We start from the raw sequence: 25171 nt of genomic DNA, 5'->3' as shown, positions 1-25171 counted from the left end.
TTGCGGTGGTTCCCAGGGATCCTTGATGTTCCCTGACTTCTAGATGAGTCGCTTCAGTCTCTGTCCCCAGTGTCATCTGGTATTCTCCCTGTGTGCCTTCCGATAAGGATACTGGCCATATTGGATTAAGGCCAACCCTAATCAAGCATGACTTTATTTTGATTACATCTGCAAAAACCCTATTTCCAAATCCCATTCACAGGTGCTGGATGATATGACTCAACATATCTTTTTGGGGGACACAATTCAACCCACAACAAATGGTATGCCTACCAACATGATTCCTTTTCAGTAGGTGAAAGAATTCATGTAGCCTCTGATCCCAGGCTGTAGTTGAGATGTGGGAAGATACGAGTCACTGCACTGCGTTATGTGTATTGACCCATTACCCCAGAGTTCCAAAGACCCATGCACATTCTGTGGGCCTGATTTACAGATCAAGCCTGTCTCATGCCTTCAATCATAAAGTGAGTAATTAAGTAACTAACTCAAATCTTCTGTGGGCAAGTAACTGTGCTAGGCTCCCAGGCACAGGCTACAAAGTTGGGACTGATGAAGAAGTAGTAATGGCATTGGTTGTGGTAAGGGCAGCAATGTAGGATCATCTAGTATGTTCTAGTCAACTCCCCTCGCCAGATACAGTGTTAAGTTCTGGGTGTTTTTACACTGACACACGTAGAATTGTAAGATCAGCAAGAGAAATCACCAAATTCATCTGGGGACTTTGGTGTGCACACTTTGATGTTAACTCAATCTGCATTTTTTCCCTGTTCAGTAGAATTCGGAATGTGCCACTATCTTTCTTTTATCTAGATTGTATCCTCTGGAGGAGACTTCTAGGTGATGAGATGAGGCAGCCTTGCTCTCCCACAGAATGTCTGACTCTTTTTGACACTCTTTATGTTCTGGAAGGCTGCCATGCTCTTTCTGCTGTGACGCATGCCCTGGCCCTGCTCTGTTTTTTACCATTTTCTACCTCACCCAACAACTTCCTTCTGCTATTTCCTGATAAACTGGGAGAACTGAGGCATCCTCTTATGATTAATAACTCTCAGAATCCGCGTGTGTACCTACAGCTCTCCCAGCAAACCATAGCCAAAAGGAAGAGAAATGAGGGGCAGAGAATACTAAGCTCCTTGACTTGTCTGAGACCTGGGCTGAGTGCATTTTACAGCTGTTGTCATGACTACATTTTGATTCTAACACCTATGGAGGAAAAGGTCTGGGAGACCAGGCGCAGGCCATTGTTTCAGCAGATTGCTTGTCTCTCATAGAACATGAAGGTTTTTGACTTGGGGTCTCTGGGATGAGTTCCATATAGTCCCCTGATGCTCTGAGATGTAATGAGTTTTCATTAAAGGAAGCAATTCAGAGCATTCTGAGTGTAAAGGGGTAGCCAGGGTAGTCACACAGAAGGCTTGATTAAAAATTCTCTTAGAATTCAAGGTGTGGAAAGCAGTGGCCTGTGGAAAGAGTGGGGAAATCTCTAGCAGAGGCCCGTCTTGAATCCCACCAATGCCATGCTTGGTTCTCTGATCATCGTAGCTCGAGGAGGATCCCTTTCCTCAGCCTTTGCTGCCCTGAAAATGTCTAATGTTGGCGTCACTCAGCTGATATCGAATGTGTGATACCCTTGCTGTTTTTAAGAGCCAATATAGTGCTTCACACAGGAGATCAAAGACCATTCCCTTTCTTAATTCTGTGAATTAATTCACTTGTATTCCTAGATCAATGCCTTGCTTAGTAACTCTCTGTTACCCAACTGAGTATCAGATTCATAGAAATTTCTTTGGAGGTGGGGAATGTGTTATATTTGACTGGGTGGAACTGTCTTGTCATGGAAAGTATTGAAGATCATTTTAGACACAGAATTGATAGATTGGGAAGGGGAAGGTAGATCAGATTACCTAAGTTTCCTTCCAACTCTCAAGATCCTAAAATTCTAACTCCAAGTACATTTCCTAAATTTGAGGAATATGGGGACCCGAAGCCACTCCTGCTATGGAGGAGAACTGGCCGAGAGCCGAGGTCCTAGGAATCCCGCCAGATCATTTTCTATTGGGTTTTAATTGGTGACATCAGTCCTTCTGTGGCTCTTCTTCTCACTACTCTATCTCACATTTGTTGAGTGTTTTGTATTTTCTTCCTTACTTTTTTCTCGTATCAATGCTTTGAAGGTAGCTATAGAAAAGGAACTAATTAAATTTGGTATGTGTGGAGAGAAACTTCGGTGGCACATTTGCTTTTTCAGGGGGCCTTGGATGGGGGTGGACATTTTCTAATTCTTAATGGAGAAAATAGGGCCCCTCTCAGCCTTTACTTGACACTGATGGACAATCCCATCTTCCTGAAAATTGCTCCACTCCTGTCTTCCACCAGGCAACTTGTTTTCTGGTTCTTCTCTTTATCACTAACATTTCAGATTTAAAAGGTCTCCTCCCTGGTCATCCTCCAGGCCCCTGTGTTTTTCTGGTCCCACTGGAGACGTCAAGTAGACAGTTGAGCATGGTGGACCTCCAAGGAGAAGCCAGGGCTGGAGTTAGGGATTTGGGGGCCGTCCCTATTTGGATGATATTTGCAGCAAAGGATGAGAGGTGCTAATGTAGAGAGAGAAACAGAGAGCGCATGCCAGGAGGGAGGGCCAGCACTGGGCTCGGAGGCACCTTGATGTTCCAGTTCTGGCGAAGGAGACTAAGGCTGTGGGAGAGAAACCAGCGAGCCTAGTGTCCTGGAAGGTAGAGGCTGTGGGGCCAGGGAAGACAGGTGAAGGGGTGCTTCCAGGAAAAGCACTCAGCTGTTGTTGGAAGCAGACTAAGGCAAAGTCCAAGAGAGGGGCGCTTAGCAGCATGGAGTCTTCTTGACATTCACAGGAGTTCATTCAGTGTAGTGAGGTCATGGACCCCTGTGCATTCATCCACCACTGATTGCTTTAAATTTCATACCTTCAGTTCTGATTTATCTCCAGGCCTATATTTGTGCCTTTTAAGTGTAATTACAGCTGAGAGACAGCAAAGTATAGCAGAAAGAGCATGGTCCATGGTTTGGGATAGATCTAGGTTTGACCACTGTCACCTACTAGGTGTGTGCTCTTAGTGAGCCACTTAACCCTCTAAGACTCAGTTTCCTCACTTATAAAGATGGGGATTCCAAAGACAGTTTTCAGGGTTGTTACGGAGATTCAGGAGCTAATTGTTGCAATAATGCAGAATTCTTTTTAATCACCTCCGGATCCCTAGTGCCCAGCTCAGAATCTCACACATAGTAGATACTCGACAGGTATCTATTGCGGAAGTCATGAGATGGCTGGCATTTCAAACTGATCGCTTCCTTTCTTCTCCTTTACTTCTCCATGTATTTTGTATTTACCACTGCAAAACTTAAACTCCTTGCTCAGTAGGTGTGTTGTGCATTTTTTCTTCTTTACTGATGGATTATTTTTCTATGCCCATGGTTAACTGTTAAGTGGTTATCTGAAATGTTAAGAAAAATTTACATATAAAACATTTTAAAAAATAATGATCATTAGCAGCCTGGGTTGTTATTGGGTCCACGTGGTGCCTGGCTTCTGGGGCATTTCTGTCTCATTTACTCTGTTTCATGCCTACCTCTTCCCAACATTTGCTTGGCTTGTCTTCTAAGGCTATTTTTTCAAGGAGCTTTCTGACCAAGATGAGTGGTAATTTCAGGGACAGGAATGCCCACGTATTTAACATAGTTAGACAATGACTTTCACATTTTGGGAAAAGGAATGAGTTTTCAGGGAGGTTTTTTTTGGCTGGCATCTCAAGCAGTTTCTAGTAGGCCGAGTTTAAGCTGGACCAGCAAACAATGGTAATTCTTTAAACGGTTTCTCAGTAGGGAATTGAATTTGAAGAATGTGCAAAAAAATCCCACAAAAACCTGCAAGTACTACTTTCTAGTGGGGTCTCTGATGCTGGCCAACAGCAGGCATGAGTTCTGAATTCATTCCCTTCCCATCCATATGTATTTTTTTCTTTAGGGTCCCCTTGTATTCTTACTGATGTTACAAATAAATAAATCCATGGAATGCCCCCAGTTGCATTTCCCTAAGCCCTTCTGGCAAGCTGGTGGTTCAGATGGGGTAAAACGCTTTTGCCTCTTTTCTGGAACAGTAGCTTTTGCTTACATTGGTTCCTGGATAAAATGGCCAAGAGCTTTCAAGCTTTAAATCCTAATGATCAAATTCTGCCAGCTTTGCTGGTTAAGTTCACTGTAATTTCTGGCTGCATCATTTTCTAGACAGATGTACTTACTCAAGTCAGTGGCATACTGACAAATAAAGCATCAACATAGTTGAAATTAAATTTCCAAAGTAGATCCCTTATAAACAGTAAACAGAAAGAAATTAAAGTTAAAACAAAGCAGGTCTCATTTAGGAATCAAGAGAAAATGTGACTTGATTTTATGGATCTAGAAATGAAAACATCAGGTAGCAATGGCTTGGGCTGCGGATCTGATGAACTTGTGACCTTGGGCTGCTGATGACACACCACCTGATGAACATGGGACCAGACAGGCAAGAGAACTGTTTATCTCCCTCACCAATAAACTGGGCAGCAGAGAGGCTGCAGGGACCCAGGATCTTTCCATTTTTCTACTCTGCCACCCCAGGCCTGGACACCATGTTCAGGCCTTGTCACTTCATGTTCCAAGATGGCATCTTTGTGTATCATGCTGACATTCCAGGGTGGGGAAAGGAGAAAGATACAGAAGGCCAAGAGCACGTGACAGCAGATCGTGACCCCTTTCTGAAGTCTTCCTGGACTCTATAAAGCTTCCTCATATGTGTCATTGGCTAGAATATATCACATGACCTCCCCTAGCAACCCGGGATGCTGAAGGGTCCTGACTATTTAGTAGCCCCGCCTGTCCTATAGAAGGAAAGGGAGGAAGAAGCTGGGAACAGGTACCCAGCCCACAGCGTCAGCCACGGCAGTTTCTGTTCAGCGTAGGCTGCTAAAATGTTACAAATGAGTTGGGAAACTTGACTTGAATGGGACTAATAAAAGCTTAAAACATCTCAGAAAATATCCTGAGAGAGGAGGCAGATTCATTTGGAGTATCCTTTGGGTGACACAAAAGTCCTTGCTGCTTCATTTTGTTGTCCATTTTTGCGTTTTTCTGCTTTGTAGATCTTTCCCAAGTTGGGGGTGGGGGATGGAAGAAGGAAGATAATGAAAGGGAAAAATGTAAGGTAAACAAATATTCTTTCTCTTTTCACCCCAGTTTCTCTCCAAATACAAATAAATAACCTAGAATCTAGAATATTCTAGGCACTTTGTCCGTAGGAAGCCATTAACCCTTGGGGGAATGAGAGCATGTGAATGACAGCGTCACAGGATTGTGGCTGCAGTGAGGTAGCAAGTGGCCTGGGGCGGGAGGTTGGGGGGCAAGTCCTGAGGAGATGGGGACATGACACGGGCCACCTGAAACTCGCCCAGGGTGGAGAGTGCTCGCACAGAGGAATCAGGGCAGTGGCCAGCAGTCTGAGAGGATGGAAGTCGACTCAGACCAACTCTGCTTAAGTTTAGATTTGGAGGCTTCGCCATATGGCTTCTTTGAGCTGATGGAGAAAAAATGTGATTCACAATTGTATTCAGTGACCATCTAGCACCCTCATAAGCACATCGGCATGTACACATGTGAATTTGGCCTTTTAGTCTGAATAAAATGATCCTTTGTTGTTATAAAAAAATACTGGGAAATGCCTGAGGGGCTGGGAGCAAGCACAGGGACCTCAGGTTTAGCTACAGCCAAAGGGGAGGCAAGCAGGACCCTGGAGAAGCCCAGCAGCCCAGCTGGGCAGCAGGGACCAGGAGCTCCAGGCGCACCCAAGAGCAGCCAGCACATTTCGAATCTTGTAGCTTCCCACTGTCCTCGTGTACACCCTCACCGGGTAAATATGACAGTACATTTTGGCCATAGGGGTTGAATCCTTTAAATGACAGTGGCTCAGGCAAATTGATTGGGTTTGAGGAATGTGAACCTGGGATAACGTCTGAGGAGACCTGGCTGCCCAAGGGACCAGGGCCATCTGCTTGCCTGGGTGTTTCCCTCCGCCATGAGGACAGCACTACGTGGCTTCCTCGTCATGGGGTCAGAGGTTCTGTTTGCAAAGCTCTTTCAGCTCCCTGGAGTGTGTCCTAGATTTGAGGGCTCCAGCGACCTTTTGGTTTCATTTTGTATGGTTATCCCTGGAGAACCGTGCCTGCTGCAGAGAACACTCTCACTGACCCCCATGCACATTGTGAAATGTCAGAAGAGCCAGGCCATTATCATAATACTGAGACTGTGTCTCCCCGGCCCCAGCCTTCCAGGTGGAAAATGCAATCAAGCATCTATCACTTTTCCTAGTATCAGTTTTACTTCACACAATTGCAAAACAACCTGTACTTTCTCTGTTGCTTTTTATTATTTGTTTTCAGGGGAGGGCCATCATTATTTGGCAAATATAATTCCAACATCCATTTTAAAAATTATTTAAACCTCACTCAGTCATTTCGATGTTTCACCCACATGTTGCCAACCATCTGGATGTTTCCACATTTCTGAATGTTCCTGTGCTGTCTCGTATCTTATGGACAATAGCTGAATTTTCCCACCTTTCCTCAGACATAGTCTCAAAGTTGCATATCACCTTGATTCCTACCCCTTACTCCCACCCCACCTATACTGCAATTTTAGTATATCCTAACCTTTTTTGGCTTATTGATTGGAGTTTTGGTCAAATGCTCGTGGTTACACTGAGATCTGTGTTTTATTCATTTCAGAGTCTGGGAAGTATTTGGCAGTTTCCACTGGAAAGTAAAACTTGAATTTCAAACAAAGATCAAGTAGGGAGACTTACATAAACATAAAGTTTTGTTGCATTAAAGAGCAAGCCTTGGTATACTTGAGAAACCGTTTTAGCATTCTTGGGGTTTTAAGGGACTAGTTTATTTCACAAGCTGTTCACATTCCTCTGGGGGCTGTCTTCTTGACCTGGGTTGTCCTCCCCTGCTCCTCGGTACTGACCGCCAGGCTCGGGGGCTTGCGGAGTACCCGGCTAGGCACGGCAGCCCGCCCCGGCTGGGATCTGCCTTCATTTTTTGGGTGTGTCTGCGCTGGCAGCCTCTGTGACCGAATGTATTGGCTGCTAGGGTGGCTTCAGACAGTTATTTTTGACTGTTTGACTGATCACAGAAGATCCTGATTAATCCATCAGGGTGTGACGACAAGTGGCAAAAACCCAACTTGGACTAACTTAAATGCTGAAATTCTTTGGTTTGTGAAGCCATCATTGGGAAGTGTTGGGGATGAGCTGGCCATGGGGATGCCTAGAGCCTGGGCACTAAATGCCCCACCTCTAAATGCCCAGACTCTCTCTCCATTTCTAGCCTCTTCTCTGTGACAGTGAGAGCTGTCCCCAGCGATTCCAGGATTCTGCCTTCCCAGCCTCCAGACCGGAAATCAGGCAGCACCCAGGGTCCAGCTCCAGGTGGAATAATGCCAGGGAAGTCTCCTGGGCCGTCCAGTGTCACATGACCACAGGTCTCTTACCAGAAGAATCGGGGGAAGCTTCACTGGGTAGACAAAAACCGTATGTGTCCTTTATACACCACATTTTGGATACCCTGTCTGAGAGAGATTTTAGGATCTCGGGACTCTTTAAGAATTTAGGCAAGTGGGAGTCTTTGGATTCAATTATTTTTCCTTCAGGATATCCCCAGGAATCTACACAAATTCCAGTGAAAGATGGCAGGAACTGCAGTCCCTGAGGGAACCCTGACCCCATCTGGGCATTGAATGAATCTCCTCAGGCTGAGGCTAAACGGCATAAGTAAGAAAGGAAAGAAATTTGCGCTTTCCTTTCTTTAGACTTTAAAGATTTTAAAGTCATTCTTGAACTTTAAATTTTCCTTGGGAATTTTGTAATGGGAGGGACTTACTGAAATTGGGACATTTTTATGATTGCTGGTCTATATTATCAGAATATCTGTGTGCTCATCTCCTTGCTTAAACCCTGGCGGGCTATTTTGGACAGTGTGAGCTGGGGAGCAGCAGGCCAGGAGTGGATTTTCAGCCTAGAGGTCAACTTGCCTTTGGAGTTGGCTAAGTGAGCCTTTCAGAGCCTTTTGGGCCCTAGGCGGTCCCCCACCTGTAACGCAGGAGGTACTTAGTAGGACAGTGGTTAGTACCGGGGGAGGCTCCTGAAGGCAGGGCATGTGGTCCTGCCTCGCTCTGAAGAGGCAGCCACAAGCTGGCCTCAGGCTGATGGCCATGCCCAGTGGGCTCAGGGAGCCTCCTGCCAGGGATGTCTTGGGGCCTTCTGTTTTCCTCTCTCTCTCTGTCTGCCTTCCTGTAGGAAGGCTGCGAAGGGCTCATCGCTGCTCCCCAGGAAGGGCACTGGGCGGAGGCCCAGGCCTGTTGTTCCCGCCCACCTGTGAGGCAGTGTCCTCAAGTGTGTGCCCAGCAGGCTCAGGCCTCCCTGCCTAGTTCACTCCGGGGTCCAGAATCACAGAGGGGAGCAGGGCCAGGAAGCATGAGGGTGGTCACACATTACACCCACCTTCTCCAAGCCAACCTTACCAGTCACAAACCTGGATAGCTTGATTTCTGACTCCCTTACCTGTTTCCTCAAATTGGTTTTGATGCAGATGTTCATAATAAGCACATTTGTGCCCTGAGCTTCCAATTGAGGGAAATCTGCTCCATCTGTTTCATACACCACTCAGTGAGGTGAAATAAATTGGATATGGATTTGTTGTTTAGAAACAGTGAGGCCCTTTTTATTGCTCACCCAAATAGATTCTGTTTGCTATTTTAGAACTCACACATAGGTTCTAACAATCTATGAATTGTGGAGTACACTATGACCATGAGTTTTGAGATCCAAATCTATTTTTCAAATTTGGTTTTCAAATCAAATCAAACTGACATTTAATTGGAGTGATCGTCTTCAGGAAGTACACAGTGAGAAACCAAAGAAGAAATGACCTTTTTTTTTCTTGCAACCCTTGCAGCAGTTATGGTTTTGGAAAATGTGTGGTTCTACCTACTCAGCATTTCATCAGTGGATTTTCCTCCCCGGCTTGTGGGTTTCAGCCTCACAGTCCGCAATATATGTGAATGGTAGCACTGATCAGGGCAATCACAGAGATGAAAAGATTTAAGCGTGCTTATTAGCAGCTGTTTTGTTTCTAGATGGCAGGTTGACTGTATATCAAACAAAGTGGCCATTCATCCACCCAGTATTTACTGAATTCCGACCCCGTGCCAACACTCCAGTGCATAGCGTACTTGGCTAACATCTTCAACCTCAGGAGCCCTGAGGGAAGTGCGCCAGGATGAGGCACCTCTTGCAGTTTCTCCTCGTCCCGTGGGTCTCCTAACGTCCCCTTTCCCTCCTGTCAACCACCCCTCCCTCATCCTTCCTCTGTTTGCCTGTCTGGAGAAGATAAGGAAGTAACCATATGTGGTTTTTTAAAAAGTAAGACAAAGTGACAAACAACCAACAAGCAAAAACAACACTTTGGGTCCAGGAAGATTCAGCTGTGTGCCTGAATCAGAGTCTTCTAAGCACTATTTCTCCATGAACTATGTCATTTTGTGATTACATCTACCACTGGTTCATTTTGTTGGCTTATTCTGAACTTCCCTTCTCTTTTGTCTGAGAAATAGCCCTTGATAGAATTCTCTTTCTAGGAACATACTTATTTTTGTCCATTGTGTGTAAGTCTGCACATTAAGAATGGGTGATGATGTCTGAACCAGGAGAGTGAGCAGTAAGAGAGGTAACATTTTGAGCACGTTGAGTTTGGACCTCCCATGGGACTGTTAACAGGCAGCAGGGACTGTTCTGGAATGGTGAGGCCGGAGCTGGACATGTGGAAGTGCTCAGTTTTGCTCGCAGCTGACCCCATGTAGCCTCCCACGCTCCTGAAGCCGTCCTGGGATGGATCTTCCTGACCCCTTCGGAGCCCAGGCCATTTTTTTCTTTCAGAGACTTTAGGTCTACTAGGGGAGGGAGGGAGGGAGGGAGGTCTGGGGTGAGGTCTGAGTCCTTGAACAAGTCTGTACCTAAACTTAAACTGAATTGTGCCTTTAGGCAGAGTATATACTCCTTAATATGTCTTCACTGATTTCCTTGATCTTCCTGCTCCTTGGAAGTGTTTGGGGTGGATCCCCTTTGTGAACCTCATTAGTCTAAATCCTCCTAACATCTTCTTCTTCAGTTTATCAGCCATTTAAATGAGCACTGGGGGTGTGGTCAGTACCCGGTGCCAAGAGAGATGCCAGAGTGGGAGGGTTGAGAGGGGCAGGTGAGGTATCGTGCCCCTGTCCACTGTGATAAGTAGGCCCTGCAGATGTTGGTTGGGCCAGGCTGGCCCTGTGACCTAGCTCTGCACTCAGGCTTCCTGAGGGCATCTGCCAGCCCTGAGGCTCCCTGGAGGTCACTCTGCAGAAGCTAGAGCCCCTCCAAGGACAGGCATTGCAGAGCCATGGGAATTTTGTGTCCATCCTTGAGCAGATACAGATCCATACTTCCACCCTTGAATCAAACTGGCCTCCGAGGGCCCTCTTGGGTAAGACCTGAAGTTTGGATCTAGGCCAAAGTAAGAAAGAACTCCAGGTCAGTACTGCACCCTTATTTTCCATTCCCAAACAAATCAGTATATATCTCCAGGGAGCCATGGCACGGAAATGCCTCATCTGGCAGTTGCCAGGTATCTGAAAGATCACCAAAATATCATTTTTATTCTTGGCACCTGGAAAAATATTCTTGGACCTGGACAACGTTTACTCCTATGAACTATGGAAGCGACTTTGCCTTGGTATGAAACTGAGTCATAGCAGACTCTACTGGCTTCCCTTTGTCTGGAGCACCGTACCATCTGGTCTCCACTCAAAGACAGCCCTGAATGGGGAGAGATGGGGGAGGACGTGGACAGGAAATTCCTTTTGCTTAACCTAAGATCCTTTAGGCTGCAGATTAAGTTCATTTCCTCATTTTACACTCTGTGGAGAAGAAAAAACATCTTCACATGTCATGTACACTCTGTGAGGTTACCTCCCAGTGTTCCAACCTCTATTTAGCTATATAATTCCAATTGCATTGACTTCGGATTTGTCCTTTTCCCTCTTTAGGGAAGTCGTTCATGGGATATATATATATGACTTTCAAGAATGTACCCAGTATCATCTTCATTAGATGAAAATACTGATGACTTTTACAAGAGGATCGTCTAGTCTAAGTTTCTAGGAACACTTAAAATACATAAGGAGCCCAAATATTTCATCTCTGTGCTGCCAGAATGCAGATCCCACAAAATACAGAACCCAGATTGCAGTCTGCAGACCCTAAGCCAAATTTCATACTCTTTATGCCTTTACTTCACATTTAAGGAATGAAGTCATGGGGCCTACAAAACAATGATCAGGAACAGAACAAATTGTCGTGTTTCTGTCCCTAAGAATAAGCTTTGTCAACTAATCCAAGTTCATGCACACTGATAGCCTGGAATGGTTACTCCTTAGAGAGATGCTGGTTTGATGAATTCACTCAGAGCTCAGGCACTGGGGGTCCAGGGTGGGGCTGGGATGACAGATAGGAATGCTTTTTATTCAGCCTTCCTCCCCTTTTTGTCCAATTCTTTCTGAGCAGGACATGAATGGTGTTTACTTGGAAGCATTAAAAATGACATCAGATTTAAATATCAAGATGATGAGAATCCAGGGAGTGAAAATACCTCCTAGTCAAGTCACCGTGGTGCTTTGTCTAGCTGGCCCAATCTCTGTGGGTTGGGAGGCCGGGGTTATGGAGGATTGGCCTAAGGCCTTTGGAAAACCCTAGTCAGGTCTTTTGGAAGTCCAACTGAGGTCTGATCTTACAAGGAGACTGACCTGAAGGCTGCCTCAGAGGTAGGATTTCAGGCTTCCTAATAGTCTTTGTGTTAAAAAATGACCTTCATTGAGTAAATCTCTAAGGCCTAAAAGGTCCCTATTAGAAAGCTGCTTGTCTGGTCTAAGGTTTAGATGTCGAATGCAAATATCCCTGAGAGAGTATCTCATTCACTATTCCATCCCTTCCAGAGAGAGGGGAGGATGAGGATTTTCCAGAGAGAGAGGTGGGGTGGCAGGGGGGCGGGCAGGAGCATCCCCCAGAAAAGAAGACAGAGGGGAAGGCTGGGTAGATGGTGGAAGAAAAGGCAAACTCATCTCTGGAGGCCTCACTTTGGTTTAGGAGTCACGGCTGCCTAACTTAATTTGCAGGAGGTGTGTCTATGGGCCGTTTGTGAGCAGGGACGGGTTCTGCGGTCTGCGAGCTGTGAGAGGAGCTGGACAGGGAGCTGGACAAAGCAGGGTCTGTGTTTGGCTCCATGCCTGGTGCAGCTGGGTGACTGGGCCGTTCTCTGAACCTCTTTGCCACAGGCCTTCTTCCTCACCTGTAACACGGGGGGAATAAATAAGAGCTCCCAGGTTGTGTGTGTTATGAGGGTCTCATGCAAGCTGAGAGCAGTGGGTGGCAGATGGTAGACACTTGGGAAGCCCCCTTTTCCTGTCAGTTGCATTCCCCCATTTTTATGTACTTTAAGGACTCTCACACCATACGGCCCTTTTCTTAGCCCAAATGCTGGTTCAGGCAGTTAGCAAGTTGAGACACACTGTTTAATGGTACATAATCATTGGCAAGAGGAGAACAAACAAACTCAAGTATGGACACAGTTGGGAACTGATTGCATAAGCAGAATAAAACAATGTTCATTAGGTTTTGGCAATCGTGAGGTATTTGCCCCTTACCCTTCTTCCCTTTGTTCATCTTCCTGGAGCTCCTTGAAGGTTTTGAATGTCTTATGCTGAAGTGATGCCACCAATTGCATGTGGTTTCTTATGTGAGTTAGAAATTATTCTATGCTGTGTCCAAGGATAAATGCAAGGCATAGCATTTATCCTTGGACACAGGGAAGAACAATTGAGTGTATTTATAAATTGTTCTTTTCAGAATATCAGTAATGAAAGTAATTCATTTTCTGGCCTAGCCAGTTGTGTACTGATTGAATCACAAGTGGCCAGTGGAAAAAGTGACAGCATTTGGGTTTCACAGATCCCTCATTTCAAACTGTCTATCCAAGATCTAACTTTCCGAAATGTGGATTTGGAATTGAACGGTAACGAGAGGTGTTGTCACATCTTCATTCATTCTTTTTCTTCCTTGGGAGAGTTACCCAACCGTGAGCTTCCCTTTGTAGTTTCTGGAAATCTTGCTTTGCCTCTTCACACCTTTTGGTCAGTGTGAAATATCAGATTCCTGGGGTTGATTTCTGCTGTTGTGGGAAATAGAGATTGCAACTGGAAAAAGCTAGGCAAACAGATGGCAGAGAAGGAGGAGAGGTTTTTGTAGTGAAACTACAGAAATAAAGGAAGGGAACCCCAGCCATCTGGCTAAGAAAATCCTGCAGAATTTTTGAGAGTTGAGGAAGGGTAAATGGGAATTATTGAAAATAAGGTTTCAAACATTAGGTAACATTAGGTTTCAAAATGTCCCGTCATGAGTTTACAAGAACCTCACCTCTGAAATTGGGGAGGCAATGCTTTGTGTATTTGGTCTGTACCCAGAGTTTGACATTGCATTTTTGTTTGCCAAATGGACATTCTTTCTCTAGTGCCTCAAAGATCATTATATTCACACTCTTCTTTTTCATTCCTTGGATTCCTCTAAGCGGAGTCACAGGCGTTTTCTACTTTTCTGATCATTTTCCTTGTGAGACAGTGGGAAAAGTTGGGAGGATTAAGTGATGTGTGTAAGAATCATCTGTACTGACTCTGTTCAGGATTTTCACTTGTACTAAAATTGAATGCTAACTAATCTACATGGCGCCATGGGAACTCTCCTTCTCCTCTCTCCTTCTGAGATGCCAAATTCATCTTCCCTAATGTTACTAAGTTTAAAGTTTCTGGATTTTTAAGGTAACTTTTCTCTTTCCTGAGAGTTCCTCACATCGTTGAATAATCAGTTTCTGATCCAAGTTTGCGTAAAATCTATTTGACTGTTGCATGTGTATTTAGCATATTTTTATATTACCTTACATTGCAATATCGGTTACAGTGTGAGTGGAGAGATATTTGTTTGACAAAATGTTTTGTCTCATTTTGGTTATTTTTAAAAATCAAGACTACTTTTATGGAATCTCATAACTGAAGATAAAAGTATAATTGTGCTTTTTAATGACTTGTTTTTCTTCTTCTGAGACAAAATATGGAAACACTTGAATTAGCTACATGCAGGAAAACAAGAGGTTTACCTCCCTCTTAAGGTATTGATGATCTTGGGTTTTTGTTTTGTTCTGTGGGAATGAATGCTTCTGTTATCTCACTTTGGATGCAGTGACTATTCCTCCTGATCCTGAGAGCTGCGTGTTATCCTTCCCAGAGGTGTTTTGAAGATTGTCTACCTTGCCATACAAAATACTAAAAACTTATTTAATCTATGAATGCCTCTGGAGAATATGTCAAGTTACTAATTTGTTATTCTTGCACTAGCAAGGCAACATAATCAAGTTGGAGAATGCCTAGCGTTTACTGTGATTTGTTTCACTTTTATTGTAAATTTACCACCCACAGTTACCCAAACTACATAAAAGCTTGTGGGTTTGGTATGTTTGTTTTGCTCTTATACTGTAATGATGTCCAAACACAACCATACTTAAACTCTTTAGGATTAGACAGATTTAAAGTCATTTGCTCTTTTCATAGCAGTATCAGAGAACATTGGAAAAATATTCGTTTTCCCAGTCTGCCCTTCCCATAAGTTGATAGTTGCCCTGTTTGCATAGCTGACCACCCACTGAAGCCAAGGCACGTGAAACTGCTGTCCACTAAAATGGGCCTGAAAGTCACGTGGGACCCACCCAAAGATGCTACCAGTAGACCTGTGGAGCATTACAACATTGCCTATGGGAAGTCAATGAAAAGTCTTAAATACATCAAGGTGAATGCGGAGACGCACTCCTTCCTTATTGAGGATGTGGGTAAGTGACACTCTAGTCTTGTTCCCAGTCAGAACTAACTGTACACCAACATCCCCAGTTCCACCCATAGGTTGACTGCTTGTGATGGTCAGACTCAAGCTTCTTTGGGAATAGGTAGCCAAGGTCAGGGGGCTGTTGTTTAGTAGTGTTCACCTCGCCCCAGGCTCCCCATCCTGCCTTTGAACTGAAGTATTCCTGGGTATCTCTCCAAATTCATATAGGAAATGATTTTTAGTTTCTCCATGTTCTCTTGGAAAATATGTTGGTCCTTTTTAGTCTCATAGAAACTTCACTAGTGGACAACTTTGTAGTCTCATTTTGAGATTCATAATTGATAAACCATTTTACAATTAGAGATTACTCAAGTAAAATGTCCATCTAAAGGTGTGGGTGATTATGTTATGCCTAGCCACATCTGGTTCAAAGATAACATTTTTCCCCATTAAATTTGATTCTGGAAGCTTGGAGTATTTTAAATCTTTCCTAAATATATTGTTTTATCAGCACAGGTATATGTGGTTTTGCTCAAGCTTTGAGTAGCTTCCTAGGGTTGCTCTATCTTTGGCTGTTTTGATCCCAGTAGCCAGAAACTCTATTTATTCTACCATCAGCCCATGGTTCAGTCTTAAGATGGATCATAAGAAAGTAAAAAAAAAGTGGGGATCTGCGACAACCAGGTCTCCCTGCACCTTCCTTTCATGGCTCCAAAACTGCTGGTGGCTCCTCAGGTGCCTGGCTGTGGTCCACCACACTTACTTCTTCTCCAGCTCCTGCTCTGAAATATTAGGCTTTCTGGGTAACAGAGCAGGAAGTATAGGAAGGAGGTAAAGGGGACCAGACTTCCTACCACATGGTTCCTGCTGAACATGTGATGCTGAGTCTGTCTCACATCATGTGGCCCCAGAGTCAGGCTGTGAGGTTAAAGGGAGGTTCTATCAGATGGAAGGCATGAACAGGGTCATATTTGCTTGTCCAAACCTTGGACTGTTATGATTGCTTTAGAGGAGAAACACATGCAAAAAGAGAGCCCTAGAACTCACTGAAAACAAATAGTGTCTCTCAAGCAACTTACTGATGGGTTAACTGAATGGGAATCAGAGACATGTGGGTTGAATTTCTTTGAGTATGGTCAGAACGGGAAGAAAAACTACATGATTTTACATTCTGTCTGACCTAGGGCATTTCCCAGTCAGTCTGCAGGTTGTGCTAAACCCTAAATGCCACCATGCCCTGCCATAGTCAGCAGAAGTCATACCCGCCTTGGGCACAGCAGGCATCCTACATGGCATCAGCTGTGTCACCTCTGGCTTGAGAACTGACCTTTTGTTGAAGGAACACTCCTCACTTTGGGAAACGCACTTACCATATGGCCTTTGACACAAGTAACTCACCACTACAGCCCTTTGTCCCATCAAATGCCTGCAAGCTTTCAGCTCTTCAAGGAACTGGCAGCTTCACTTACCTTTCACAGGATAGTAATTCATCTGGACAAAATCCAGCAGCACAGAATTGTGCTTTTTGAAGCTGCAAGTTCAGGGTACACTCCCTTTGTAGTTTGGTGTCTTGGTTTCCTTTTGTACCCCAGCAACTTCAGAAGCCCAGCCAAACAGACCACCGCTATTTGACCTTGACCCCTAGATGCCAGTCAAAGAGTGAAGCCCAGTTATTTCAAGATTAACATATCCAAGATTCCAGGAACTATTTTTCTAGATTTTTGTTGAAATAGTCAAAGACAACATGCAGACATAGTAAGGGGAATATTTTATTGTGAAAAGGAGAAAATTTCATAAACCTTTATATATTGCATATTGCAATGAAGATATTCCATGTACTACATTTTATGAGTTATATTGACATTTTCTTCCTATTTTTTGGAGATTTCTATTTGGAACTTCCAAAGGGAAGAATTATTTGTAGTTACTAACACTGTAGGTTGAAACCCCTATTTAGTAGACTGAATTCCTGTTTCCTACATTGATTTCACATTAAAAAGCTCAAAAACCTTTTTTGTTGAATTGCTCAAGGACCCAGGTTTATCACACATGCTGTGTACTTTGTACTAAATAAATTTTGTGTTCTATTATTCAGTTGTGTTTTAGTTGCATGAGAGAAATGTTAGCAATTTTGATTTTTTAAAAAAGAGAAGACTACAACTAGGTTTGTCATTTAATTTAGATTTTTATGTTTGGTTATACCTGGTATAAGGAAGACAGTGAATCAAACTGTCGTTCTTGGAGATTTGAAACGGTGGCTTCATATAAACCGTATGTTTCAGAGCCGGGGGTAGTGTACTTTGTGCTGGTTACTGCAGAAAACCACAGTGGAGTGAGCCGTCCAGTTTACAGAGCTGAAAGTCCACCCGGTAAGTCTCATCTAGAATTGGACGCTGTATATTTGTTACTTAGATTGAGAGAAATATCCCTCCTTGCTTCTTCAGGTCAATATATTAGAATCATTAAAGAGTTCCTGTGTAAGAAACTCTTAGACTTGCATAGCAAGTTGAAAGATTGAAAAGTAGGAGAGATTTATCTCTCCTCTTAAAATAATTTTAATGTAGGTTGTTAGCATTTTGTCCTAAATTTTTGCGTACTTGCTAGCACACCATTTGCAAAAGATAAAAAAGATGTGTTGTTCATAAAGCTTGGGTGCTCAACCACTAGTATGGCCTGAGCAGATCCTTTTGAAGACTCTTGAAAAGACCACTTAAATATATGTTAGGGATGCTTTGAAATGTGGAAAATCCCATAGTTCTCCTTTCTAACTATCAAGTTGCATTTTCCTAATTTAGGAGGTGAATGGATCAAGATTGATGGTTTTCCCATTAAGGGTCCAGGACCATTTAATGAATCCATCACAGGTACTATTTGCTCATCCGGTTCATGTCTTCACTGAAGCACCATCTCTCAAGGGGGTTGTGCTTCTGTCACACACATGTGCTCACAAACCTTCATTGAGTTCCCATCGCTAAACTAACACACATGCCACATGGTTTGAGTCGATCTGCTCTGCACCTGATGGACCAGACCGCAGCCAGTGTTGCTTATTTCTCACTGTTCTTTCGTGTCCTGGCGTGGGGAAGTGTCTGTGTCTACATCTGGGAATTCTGTTGTGCTGTTAACAGGCAAATATGGTGGTTGAGATGGCAGTCCTGGCCCGATGAGGAGGCTCACCTGTGGTTGGCATAATGGAATGGAACCACCAAACAGGGGCTTTTATTGGCTAATATGCCACATCTAGTCTTGCTCTCTTTTCTTATAACCATGGGATGGTTTCTGATGCGTTACCTACCTGCCTTCCATCTCTGCTCCATATTTGTATATATTTGTTTTATCATTTGGATGTCGGTGTTGTCCAGTCATATTGTTTTACTTGTTCAGAAGTGTTGACATTTCATGTGTGTTTTTTGAATATATTTAATCGATGGTGAAAAAATAATGCAAAATGAATGAAGTTGTTTCAGAGCATGGTTGGGCAATATCCCAAAGGCAATATGGTAAGGAGCAATGTTCTATTCTCATGAAGCATGTTTTTAAATACATCAATCTGGTATTATTGTTGAGAGGAAGGTGAGTACTTTGAAACCACAACCATAATCTGCTTCTCAGATCCATTTTGATGGGTGTAGGCCGTTTTCAAAGTCCCTTTTAAATGAAAAGGAGGTGGAAGAGCAAGATAAACAGAAAAGGAAGCTGGCTTTGGAGATAAAGTGATATGTTCTTGTTCAGATATGTTGGATTTAAGGAGACCATGGGTGTTGTTTTGAGATGCCTTATAGGTGATTCGTGATGGGGGAAGGAGAGTTGGAGAGAAAAGAAAGAGGCAGACTTGGATTCAGGAGTCGTGCTACAGTGAGAGTTGAAGCAGAGGTAGTGTAAAGTGAGTGAAAATTAGGAGAAACGAGGAATTCCGAGGATCAAATGCAGGAGGACATTGGCAGAAAATATTCAGGAAGGTAGTACACCCAGGAAATGTACACAACAGGAAAGGAGTAACTCAGAGGTTGTCTGCACAGGTCAACATTTACATAAACCTTTTCCTGACAAATGTTTTGTGCCTTGTATTTGAATCTGTATTTTGTATTTTAAATGACCATTTTATTTTTATAATCTTCCTGATAGTTTTCTGAATGACAGTTTTAGAAAAAGTAATTTTCTAAATTTTTTGAAGTAATTAATTTCTTACGCCTTCTTTAATAGAAATGTGTGTGTGTGTGAGACCTTTCCGAGTAGCATGTGTTACAGAAACCCTGAGAACTGGGCATCAGAAACAGTCATGCTCCAGCTCATTATTGATTTTTGGTACTGTGAGATCATTTAACCTTTCTCTGCAGGAGCCTCTGTAGGCCCTAGTTGTCAAAGAGTACTCTGCTATGATACAGAATTCTATATTTGTCATACATAATGATAAAAAAGATACTAGAAGAAATTGCTAGCTGAAACTATTTACGGCATGTGATACAAAGCAGATTAAAAAAAAAAAGTTTGAATATCCAGAATGCATAGAGTGGGTAACAGTGCTTCTGAAAGAAATTACATTTCATTGTTAATAAAAATAAGAATGATTTATGAGAATTATCAATAAGTGATCAACATACATCTATACCTTTTTTATAAGGCTTGGGAAATATGCTATGCTGTTGTTCTTAGGAATGGTTACTATATGATTATCCTGTTAAGCAAAAAAAGTATTCTGAATTTCAAGTATATCTTCATTCAAAGTAAGGATTTGTCCTTGAAATGCTGACATTAGCATCAGCACCTGGTGTAAAGCCCCAAGATTTGCTTTGGTGCTTTGACTGATAACACCTCGTATTCTTTCAGGTTTCATTAGAAACCAGAAGAAACTCCACTCTTTTATTCTGCTGGAAGCAGTGGTTTCAGTTCAAATCCCAGAAGGCCTCCTTTGCTGCTGAGACCTATCTCCACCTCCTTGCCTTTATTTAAAAATAGGACTTTTATTATTTAATACATTCACTCAGTGCCTGTGATTTTCCAGGCACAGGTCTGGGTGCTAAAGATGCAAGAGTGAGTCAGATACACAAGGGCTTGCTTCATGAAGACACATGCTGGTGGGAAAGGAAGACGATCAACATGTGGGCAGAAAGCCATGCAGAGAATCTGTATTAGTTTGCTAGGACCACCATAACAAAATGCCACTGGCTGGGTAGCTTAAACAATGGAAATTACTTCTCGCAGTTCTGGAGACTAGCAGTCCACGAGCAAGGTGTCAGCAGGTTTGATTTGTCCTGAGGTCTCTCTCTGGTCTGTCTTCCCCTTTGAGCATCATTCTTGGTATCTCTCTGTGAGTCAAATTTCTTCTCCTTGATAGGACACAGTCAGATGGGACTAGAACCCACCTGATGGTCTGTCTCATTTGAACTTGATCCCTCTTAAAAGACTCAATCTCCAAATATGGTCACATTCTGAGGTAGTTGGGGTTGGAACTCCAACATAGGAATTTTGAGGGACACAATTCAGCCCACAACATCAATTCTTTGAAAAATAAACAATACCGTGATATGGAATAAAGAAGGTGGGGCACCTGGGAGGTGCTGATGACTGGTGGCAGCAGGCTCAGGCTGAGACCACTGGGCCACGGGAGCAGGACGACAAGCAGGCAGGGAGTCCAGTAGGCCGGCGGGACTGGAGTGCTTCTCAGGCTGGTCACGCACCCAAGTATAACAATTCTTAGGGTTCAGCAAGTGCAAGGACTAAGCCCGGTGGCAACTCCCCAGTGGAAGCTCTGGCCTCATATTTGGGTGGCTCATCCCATATTCTGCAGTTAGAAGTTTTCTTTGTTTTGCAATGTGAAATCCCTCCTGTTGAGATATAAAGCCCCTGTCCTTTTATTTTGTCCCCAGGGAATATCCCTTCAGATACTGGAATTCTATTATTTACCTTTCCTGTAGACTTTTCTGAAGTCTTTCTAGTTTTTTTTTCTGCGACTGGATATGGGGTTATCTGGGATGTACAGGGCCAGACCCTGGGGGAGCAGGACAAGGGTCACGGCCAATCCTGTTTTCAAGCAGCGTAGGGACTTAGTGGGGGTAGTTAAGTTGTTTTCACCAAGCTCCTCATCTGGGAAATGTTTGCTCTCAGTAAGGTCACATGTATTTTTAACAATGTTATGGTTTTCTAAAAATCCAGTTGTTTGTGCTTCTTAAGTATGGAGCCCAAACCAGGCACAGCACTAAAATAAAAGTCAGATTCTGCCTCATATTTTCTTTACATTATGTTTTATAGTTCATGAAGCTTGTTCCTGTTTTTGACAGTTAAATTAGAGCTTGGACTCAAGGTCAGCATAGAGTTCACAATTCTTGGCCATTCTCAATCAATGCTGGCATGATCAAGCCATTCCTATTCTCCTGGTCACCCCCTGACCTCCAGGCTGCTCCCTAAATGCAAACAGCATGTAGGCACTTGGCTCATAATGTGCCCATCCCCGCCAGCATCCTGGATGCCATTGGCCTCCATGACCCTGGCCTGTTTGATGACCTCACCTTGTGGCTTCCCACTGCTCCTCTGTCACCTTCAGTAGACTTGCTTCTCCACCACCGAGAAGCTCGGAGTCCCCCCCTTCTCACCTCTCCATCCCCCTTCTTATCATCGGTTTGCTTTCAGACCTCATCAGGCCTGAGATCTGTAGACCCTCCCATTTCCAGAGTGGAGAAGCTGTCTTCTGGTTCGTTTCTTCTTTACTTTATCCAGGTTCCAGCATTTGAACCACTCCCATGTCAGCCACTCACCCCCATCACCCCTGGGGCTGCCTCACTGGACGGCTGGTTCCCAGGCCAGGGCCGCCCACCCTACCTGGTTTCCCCTCCTACGTGCTAATTGCTGAGCATTGGGGAAAAATAAAAAGCTAAGGTGGTCAGCATTGTTATAACTCTTCATAGCTGGCTTCCTAACTCCATCTGGGTCCTCAGAGCTGCCTGACAATTCTTCTGTTTGTCCTCACTTGGCCCCCTTTCTTTCTTCCAAAGCGGGAAGTTCAAAATGTTGCCACTTTACTTAAGCTCCTTCCTCCACCTGTCTTCCTCTCACTTCTAGCGATAAATGCCATCAGCGTGACTCCCCCTGTCTCATTTCTTATGAATTTGAAACCCTCTTCTCTCCCTTTCCTCCTCCTGGCTCTGAGGGAAGTTGTCATCCCCACTTCTCTTTAAGGCTGGCTTCATATCTGTAAGGCTTCTCTGCCAGCGCGGTTAGACCCAAGGGCAGGTCTGGGTCGGATTGGTCTTTGGACACCACCACTCGCCACGGTACCTTCTCAAAAAGCTGATACCTCCTGTGGGGCAGGTGTCCAGTCATTTGACAGCGAAACAATGGAACTATGAAAACCACAGTCTGGCATCTTTGCTTTCTTTCCTGGCACTCCTTTCCTAGGAAATATCTATGGCCATATGAGAAACAGCATTTTCATAAGCTGGAATCATGAATTTTGGCCTTTTCCAGCAATAGTTCATCAAAATGAGCACCAACCCTTGGAAATATTTTCTTGCCAGTTTGTTTATTTAAATGCGACTGATGTGGACTCTGAAAACTCTAACCATAGTGTCCTGAGATGGGCTCCCTCCCGAATCTGTTGATGTAAGAGCAGCATTAATCCATCAAGCGACAGTCACGTCCACCATTGGCATGTGCACGCCTGGCTCTGGCTCCAGCATGGCCCTGACAGGCAGCTAGCTCAGCCATCAATCAGCAAGAGCCCATCTTCTCGGGGCTTAGATCTCTCAGCCACAAAATGCTGGGACTCGACAAGAAGGTTCTAGGCCCTTTTGCAAGAACCATCTCAAGGTTCAAGTTCAAATCTAAGGTTCTAGGGTTCCTTTCAGCTTTGAAATTTTGAGAACTTATGACACTAAGTGGACCAGTTCTGTCGCTTTTAATGAGTGATCCTAAGCTTTGCAAGCAGCTGGGAGTCATTTGGATTACTGAGAAATGGCTACCCATCTTTTTTTCCACCTTACTTTAAATGTTTTAGGTCAGCAAATCCAAAAATCATTTTGGAGAAGGAAGAAACCAAGGTGTAGTTTCTGGGTATTGCACAAAGGTGCACAGAATGAAGAGTTGTCCCCAGCGATACACTGGAAGGACCTCTCCCAATGGCCCCCTTGTCTGTGCCACCCTCTGCTTCACCATATGCAATGGTAGGAATTCTGCCAAACAAGCCAGGGAAATAGCCACATTACCTTATGGAAACTGACACATGTCAGCGTCTCTCAGGTACAAGGTGCTGGCGTAGTACACCAGTGGGCAAATCTCAGTGCTGCCTCAGGGATGCCATCAGGGAATCCTGGAGCCTTACCCATGAGCTGCTCTGTGCCTGCTTTTTGCTTAAAGTGTTCAAAAATTTTAAATGAATTATGAATCAGACTGTCCTCTTTTCACATACTAGTTTCAGTTAAAATCTTTTGCCAATGGGGAATTAATAATGTCTGTGGCATTATTTTCTCAGTCACTTTCTCATGCAATTACGAGTTTTATTAAGTATCTAATTTGCAGGGCAAAAATCAGTTTCTGGTTCATGGCCTGGATGGTGAAGTCCTCAAGGGTAGGATGCTTTGATTTACTCATCTTATCTCTCCAAAGCCTGGGACAAGTACACAGTAGGTGCTCAATAAATGTTAAGTGGAACTGCATTTGGAGACTTCTTCTCCATGTCTGTGCTCCGGTACAGCACATGAGCGTTGACAAGAGCTGAGATACCACTGAGGCAGAGCTGTCAGTCAAGACAGAAGGTCAGGCTCACCTCTGTCTAGTTCAGCCACTGACTCAGGGAGTAGTCCTGCACAACAGTAAAAAATTGAGTTAATCAATGGCTTTTTAACAAAACAAGGTCTTTCATTTCCAGAAAACAAGTGCATTATTTGCTATTCTCTCCAGGGAGATGATGGTGGAGGAACTTTAGACCAACACCACCAACCAAACCTCCAAACGGAGGCAGTTTCCTTAGAACATTAACCCTCCTGCCTCTTAACTCGCCTAGTCTGTGAGGCCACCTCTGTGTTACATGAAGAAACGCCAGCTGTCTGCAGCAACTGAAGGGGTAAAGGGGGATAGCTTCCTTTGCTTTCTGTGGCCCTCGTGAGTCCCCAAGAAGTGCCACTGATCATGGCTGCACCACCAGATGGGTCTGGAGCAGATGCTCTAATGCCTGCACTTCAACATCGCCAGTGGAGGAGACCTTCCAGCTGGGCGTCTGGAGAGGCTCCCAGCTATCCAGACTGCCAGTGGGCCAGGGGAGGCCCACCTCAAGCCCCCGTAGCAGATGGCCGAGGACATTGGTATTGGTCTCCCAGGTTACAGATGAGCCACAGCCATGAGTAGGGCTCAGAGATCCTATCCCTGCCTGCACAGAGGTGGAGTAAGACTGCTGGCTTAATGCAGGGAGAGATGCCCCTCAAGGGCTTCTTCTTCTGTGAGAACTGAGGACATGTCTCTGCACGTGGTTGCAGAAGCTCTTAGTTCTTGCGCTGGTAGCAGGCTCATGGCCAACTTGTGCAGAGTTCTCCTGTGTCATCAGTGTGGTGCTGGCCCCCATTTCAAGGTGACTTGGCCTTTTGCTGCCCTTGTCTTCGGGGTTAAAAGTAATGGTATGAAGTACTTGCAATGATATTCATAGCAATACCAGCATCAGGGTCTGCCGCTGATGGACATTTTGGATGACATCCTGCGGCTGTTTGACATAATGGTTCTCAGCTTCTCAAACTGGGGTTCTAGAACTTGGGAGAACATGGCCCTTCCAGGAGTCCAGGAAGGTACTGGATAAACTAGCCACATCCAATGGACAGTGTTTTCTTCACCCTCAGTCATTTAAAATGTTACTGTTTACTTTGAAACAAACACCAAAATAATAAGGAGTGTTCTACAAAATGCAAAGACAGTTTTGAGATAAAACTGAGATGGTGAATAAATCGCCATGCTCCAGGCTTCTGGGGATTGAGTTCATGTTCTTTGCTGTTTGATAAGCTTTGGTGAAATGTTTGAAGGGCTCTGTTAAGTGGTAAAATGATTCAGCGCTTTTGCGAAGCAAACAGCCAAACAAAACAGACAGACTTGAGTGGTTTGAGGATGGCTGCAAGTATTTGCTGTGTTTGGCGACAGTCTTCGGGCTTTTGCAGACCACGTTTTGGGGCACAA

At 44.2% G+C, this 25171-nt stretch overlaps 1 protein-coding gene across 2 annotated transcripts in view; it reads left to right on the top strand.

The window, feature by feature from the left end:
• FNDC1 (fibronectin type III domain containing 1) overlaps positions 1-25171 on the top strand; it is a 90733-nt gene that overhangs the window by 9647 nt on the left and 55915 nt on the right. The window contains exons 2-4 of one of the 2 annotated variants that reach the window (XM_036886755.2): positions 14835-15029; positions 17305-17391; positions 17818-17886. The exons of the other annotated variant lie outside the window; for it this stretch is intronic. Of the exons in view, the coding sequence (XP_036742650.2) occupies positions 14835-15029; positions 17305-17391; positions 17818-17886 (351 nt within the window). The remainder of the gene's footprint in view (positions 1-14834; positions 15030-17304; positions 17392-17817; positions 17887-25171) is intronic. 2 annotated transcript variants of the gene reach the window in all.

Source organism: Manis pentadactyla, chromosome 12 (assembly GCF_030020395.1).
Source record: "Manis pentadactyla isolate mManPen7 chromosome 12, mManPen7.hap1, whole genome shotgun sequence".
Classification (NCBI taxonomy): domain Eukaryota; kingdom Metazoa; phylum Chordata; class Mammalia; order Pholidota; family Manidae; genus Manis; species Manis pentadactyla.
Note: the sequence above shows the minus strand (reverse complement) of the source record. Positions and strands in the feature narration are given on the sequence as shown.